Here is a 5,935-nt window from a genome sequence, read left to right as displayed (position 1 = left end):
TCTTCAAGTTGCCAAACTATGAGAATATTCGGAGACAACTTTTAAATATTACATCCTAAATTATGCAAACAAATGGTCATAGCAAATCGTTGTCCAATCATTGTTGTTTGCATTCAGTTGTAGAATAACGTCCGCATTGAAAGTCCTTGCAGATAAAGGCGTTCACTGTTTTTGACAGCAAAGATAGGAATGACAATTGGCTTGTTTTTAGAAAGTGTTAATGTTTATGTATCATTTTTATAGTATATCTATTTTAATTTATGGTTTTTCGATCTTTAACAAATTAAGGACACACCAAATTTAAGTAGAATAATAATTATTTAGATGATATTTGAAGTCATAGACATCGAATTGGTATTAACAATATTCTGAATAGCGAGCCATAACTTGCCAATACGTCGTCAGTATTCCGGCTAGGCAAAGATGTGTGTAATTCATATACATGTACATGTAACTGGTGAAGTTGGTGATGAGATTCACGTATTATTTGATTTTAAAAGTGGAGTTCTCTTCATGAAGTATTTTGTTGATTTGGGGTCCGTAGCTATCAAATAAATTACTGGTATTTTCTGGGATCTAACGTTGTGGTTTTTGATGTCATTTCGATTGATGAGCTGGCAGTAAGTAATCAGAATTTACATTTTAGCTTTGATTCCCAGTTATGCCCCCGGTGGCGACATTTAGTTTTATGAACGGCGAAAATCAAAATCATTTATTCATTTAGAAATATTTGAGAGTGGTGGTAGTCAATGTTAGTTATGGTAGTGGTAATATTGTTGGTAAGATTAGTGATGATGGTCTTTGTGAGAAGAGTGGTTCATTAGGTTGGTTTTGATGCTGGTATTAGGCACAGTGTTGAAAATAAATAATAATCAATAAATCAATACATTACTTTCAAGTTAGAAACTGTGCTTTGTTTATTTTTAGGGTGGCCTAAGACAACACGACTCTCCTTTAAGGCTGGCATAAAAATGATGACCCCTTTAAAACAGAGTCACGAGAATGAACGACCCTCACCACATACCCCCGGACCCTCTCCCTGGTATGAAGAACTGGTAAAGAATGGCATGAAATATGCAACGTTAATAATAAGAATTGAATAAGTTGAAATAAACACTTTACACGAAGTGTGGTCATGACGGAGTTTATTTAAATTGTTAAAAACAAGGCACCCACTCGACATAACTATGGTTATCAAGGAAAAAACAAATGAGTCACAATGGTTTTGAGTTTTGATGGAAATTGCCATTAAGATTTAATAGATTATCATTCACACTAAGTTAAATGTGGATGTTTTAATAATATTTTAAACACTGGTATTTTCTCCTGATTTATGGGTTAGATACCTGATCTGTCCACTGCCTAAAATGGTAATTGAAATATTAATAACTATAGAAAAATAATTTCACTGCTAGTAAATGACTAAATTATTCTGTCGATCATATATGTCAAAGCTTGCATTGAATATTTCCGGGAATAATTCAACTGTTTACGAACAGGCATGATTTCGGAGGAAATATTTTTACCGTAAATACTGATTTGTTACGGTAATAACTGATTATCCACTCTTAAAATGAAGGCTGTACTGTGTATTCGTTGATTTCAGAAAGCTTTTGATAGGATAGGTCATTATTTGTTATTCTATAAACTAAACTATTCAGAGTTATTAAATGTGTACGTTTTCAGTGAAATATTCAGTTGGTGTCCGACAAAACAACATATTATTACTATTTTTGTTTACAGTCTTTGTAAATGGACTGCAGTATGTACTGAGTACCAAATAACATGACTTTTTTCAGTAGCCCAATAATAGGAATACAAACAAGAATATCATTTTGTAAACGAGGGCCTTTAAGGAATAATGAGAAATTGTCTTTTAATGGATCTAACATTTGAAATAGTAAGTAACTACTGTTATCTAGAGATGTTTTTTTCTTCATTTTGACTTTTTTATCAACCACTGAAGAGCAACCCAAGATTATAAAGCTGTGTGTTGTGTCGGAAAAATGTTATCTAAAATTTGGGGTTGTTTAAAAGGCTACCAATTATGTATGGAAGTGCAATCACGCGGGGGGGTGATATTGAAGTCACAATATAGATTTTGTCGTTTTGTTCTTGGAGTAAATTGTAGTACATAAAAACGGTGAACTAAGAGGCTAGCTTAGGCGTTGAACTCCCCACTAATAAAAAAATATTATACATTTTCATATATGTACGGTTTATATTTTTTTCAATAAAAAATACTGTGATTTTCAGGAATTTAGCCAAGTATATTGTGGGGGGGGGTATGTTGTATATCATTGAATAATGAAGCGGAACATTCATAACCCTTTGCGCCCCAATACGGCCATATACAACCGCTTATTTCTGACCAAAGATAACCCATAAAAGGCCACCCGTTTATGCACTGTCAAAATCATAATCAAGGCCGTAAACGACCGGTATTTCATAGATTGAAACAGAAGTTGACTCTGATCTCCCCCGGTCTTTGCATGAAAAAATAAATTGTTGATGAAAATAATTAGAAATACAGGTACGTTCAGACTGAAAGTTATATACGAATTGACCTCGTACTTTTCTTGTACAACGTTTTTTTTCGGATGGTGTCTGTGAAGAGCTGTGAAAATTGCATAAATAAACAAACACAGCGGCATGTTTAGTGAAAGTTCATTTATTCACTGTGCTCAGGCGCCATTGGACTACTCCCCTTTGGCCAGTCCACAGTCCCTCAACGAACGGTTGGGAAACGCAGCTGTGACAGACCGTGTTTCGTTTGCGCTGATTTGTTCTACGCGTCTTGTTTGGGGTCATTTAAATTAGCATACGCGATGACGTTATTTTTTTCTCGTGCGCACGCGCGTATTGTTGTTTTGATTCACAGCTGTTTTGGTGTCTTATTATATTACCAGTACTATGTGGAAAGCGTACGACGATTTTGTCGCATTTGATGACGACGACGTTGATTGGTCGTACGTTTTAGAAGAAAAAGGCGATGACAACTACGACGTTACCGTGGAGAATACGAACAATCAACCCCCAGTGTTATCTGGTTCGCCAGAAACATCCTCACTCGCTGTTGACCGTGACATCGGTGATCCCTCGGTGACCAGTACACACGGGTATGATTGTCCGTTCTGCAGTAAGCATTATAAAAGTGCCAGTGGATTCAGATGGCATGTAAAAAAACACCACCACCAAGATGTGAAGGGTGAGTTTTGATATGAAATGTTTTTTTATTTTTTTATTTTCATGTATGGAAACGTCCCGCGACTATAATCTTTGGTCAATTTACAATATTTGAATTATGAATTTTAAGATGTAATAATTCTAAACCATTTTTTTACAGCTTCTCAGCACAAACATATTATAGCTGATGACAATTTAGAAGATAATTTGCAAAGAGGTATTGAGTTTTTAATATTTTTTTTTTTGACAAGAAAATTAATTTTAGATAATGAATACAGTATACAATTGTAAATACAACTCCATTTATAGTAATAAAAAAAAATGTCTGCATATTATTTTGCAAAACAATTTGTCAAGTCTAGCATTTTCTAGACTCAATGAGACTCAATGGTTATAGCAGATACCTTTGACAAGACGTTTATAGTTATGGACATTTTGTGCACACTGCAAATTGATCATCAATACTTTTATACATGTTTCTCCTGCTTTTCCCATAGATGGTTCTAAAAATGACATAAAGACTCCATCAGATAGTTCAAAGAAAACAGGTATGCAGAAATTTTGTTTTTATCATCAATTAAAGTGGATAAAATTATTGATATAATTGTTGATGGTTCTGGTAAAGGGCTTAGTTTGATTTTTGATTTTAGTTGTGTTTAAGATTCGATGATTTACCTATACATGTAATGACCTATACATGGATTCTCTTAATTTGTTATAAGCAGCTTCTCTATGTTCTTCATATAACATTGTAACAACTAATATCATAGCCAGATGATCACCTACATATCTATTCACATGTATAAAACACGTATAAGCTAGACACTATTTTCTTTTTTCCAGGTTTTGTCAATCCTCATAGAGCTTTGGATTTAGATGAACTTAGTCATAACATGCCCAATTATATTCAACAGGCATTTGAAAAAATTAGAAGTGACCCCAATTTAAACTTTGAAACAAGTGTTCATGGAAAGGATATTTCTGAATTAGCACATATGCTCGAAATGAAAATAAAACTGGGTTATGACATCACCACAATAACAGAAGTTATGGTTAAAGTAATATGGAAAGTTTTATCAGCTGGGGACAAGATGACCTTGTACAGCACACAAAATGAAGAAATATGGCATACCTTTTACAATGAATGGATTGATACCACCACTACCAAGATATTATCAACTCAATTTTATGCAATTCTGGAGGACACACAAATTAATGATTTTCACATTTTCCTTTTGACAAGAATTTTTTTGTTTGAACTTATTAAAATTGTCAGGACAATTGAAAATAATGCTGAAGGTGAACTAAATGCACATAAACATGATGTCTCATTGAGTAATGAAGAGAAACAAGCTCTTCGTTATTTTGCTGGGTATATCCCATTTAAAATAATGAAAAAATTAAATAGAGCCAAAGGTGGTACGACCCAGTTGTCAGATATAATTGATGACATGAGGGAAACCGACAATGATCATAGTGGTGGCTGTATGGCAGCTACAAAAACATGGCTACACAAGCAAGACCGAGGCGGTTTGTTTAATATTACTGACAGAGTATTTTTGTTCTTCGAAGAAGTAGAGAAAGTATGCAAAAAGCATCTCACCAACAAAATATTGAATATCTCCACCAGGGATGTTCATAGCAAAATTCAGGATGATCTATTTGCAAATAGAAAAGTTAATGTTCTTTGGTCTTGTGTGGCAAGAAAAGCAGCAAGTGAAGAGGCTTCATCAGTTCTTGCTACTATGGTTATTAAACTGTATGTTCAAATCCGGTGTTTTACATTTGCTAAAAGCGTAATGGATCTTGTCAAGAAGAGAAATAATATACACACTAAGGGCTCAAAGGGGCTCAGAAAGTCATTAAAATGTTAAATTTCAATATACTGGTACAATATTGTATCAAATGGAACGGATTTCATTTCCGATTTTTTCTTGTACGTTTATATTATAAATTTTTGAAATTATCAGGCAAAACTCTTTGCTGAGACATTTTTGTTGTTGTTTAATTCTATCAAACATTTTTGCTGAGACAAGTGAATAATTTTTATTAAATTATTTAAAAGCATTATATTTTTAATTCAAAAAATGTTACACATTATACATATTCAGCTGGATTTTGTTCACCCTAAATAATATATATCTCAACTAATTAGTTAATGATAATATGGTTGTAATTGAAATAAGATGTAAGGGATGAGGTCACACTTGGTTGGAATGATCACATTCCCATATAAAATCATACTGTACAAGTGTCTCTTTTGAATTTCATATTTTATTAACAAACAAATGTATGTTCTGTTTCAACGTTAATGTTTTCTTACCACTTATTATATAAAAATAAAAAATAAACTTCAATGCAAACAATCATGTTTTAATTTTTTTAAATGCTTCTACCATATTTGCTATATTACAAGCGCATCTCCAATAAAAGCGCATATACCGGGGTAAACTAAAAATCACATTGGCTGTATACTAAATCATTAAAATATTAAATATTTGACAATAGAAAAGTATCTGTGTGTAATATATGCAAATGTATGCGCTACTAATAGAGCAAATATACCATTTAATTTTCCTGTAGTACATGTATAACCCACGGATGTTGTTTATGGAATGTTTGGTCTCTAATTACAACAGATTTAGGAGTGCCTTTCAAACTTTTATCTAGTGATCGAGGTACCCTTGACTAGTGTCAGCCACTGTGACTGGGAGGATGGTTTTCAACGTGAATTTTAAATTATATACGG

The 5,935-nt window shown here is 33.1% G+C and overlaps 1 protein-coding gene across 1 annotated transcript; it reads left to right on the top strand.

Annotated features, from left to right (window-relative positions):
- Positions 1-2,913: 2,913 nt before the first annotated feature.
- LOC102805596 (uncharacterized) lies at positions 2,914-5,107 on the top strand. The gene is made up of 4 exons (XM_006823810.3): positions 2,914-3,208; positions 3,347-3,403; positions 3,684-3,734; positions 4,030-5,107. The coding sequence occupies exons 1-4, from the start codon at positions 2,914-2,916 to the stop codon at positions 5,058-5,060; spliced, it is 1,434 nt and encodes a 477-aa protein (XP_006823873.2). The 3' UTR covers positions 5,061-5,107.
- Positions 5,108-5,935: the final 828 nt, after the last annotated feature.

The sequence above is a fragment of the Saccoglossus kowalevskii genome, chromosome 8 (assembly GCF_978046115.1).
Source record: "Saccoglossus kowalevskii chromosome 8, keSacKowa6.1, whole genome shotgun sequence".
Classification (NCBI taxonomy): Eukaryota; Metazoa; Hemichordata; class Enteropneusta; family Harrimaniidae; genus Saccoglossus; species Saccoglossus kowalevskii.
The sequence above is the reverse complement of the archived record's forward strand: the minus strand, read 5'-3'. Positions and strand labels throughout refer to the sequence as shown.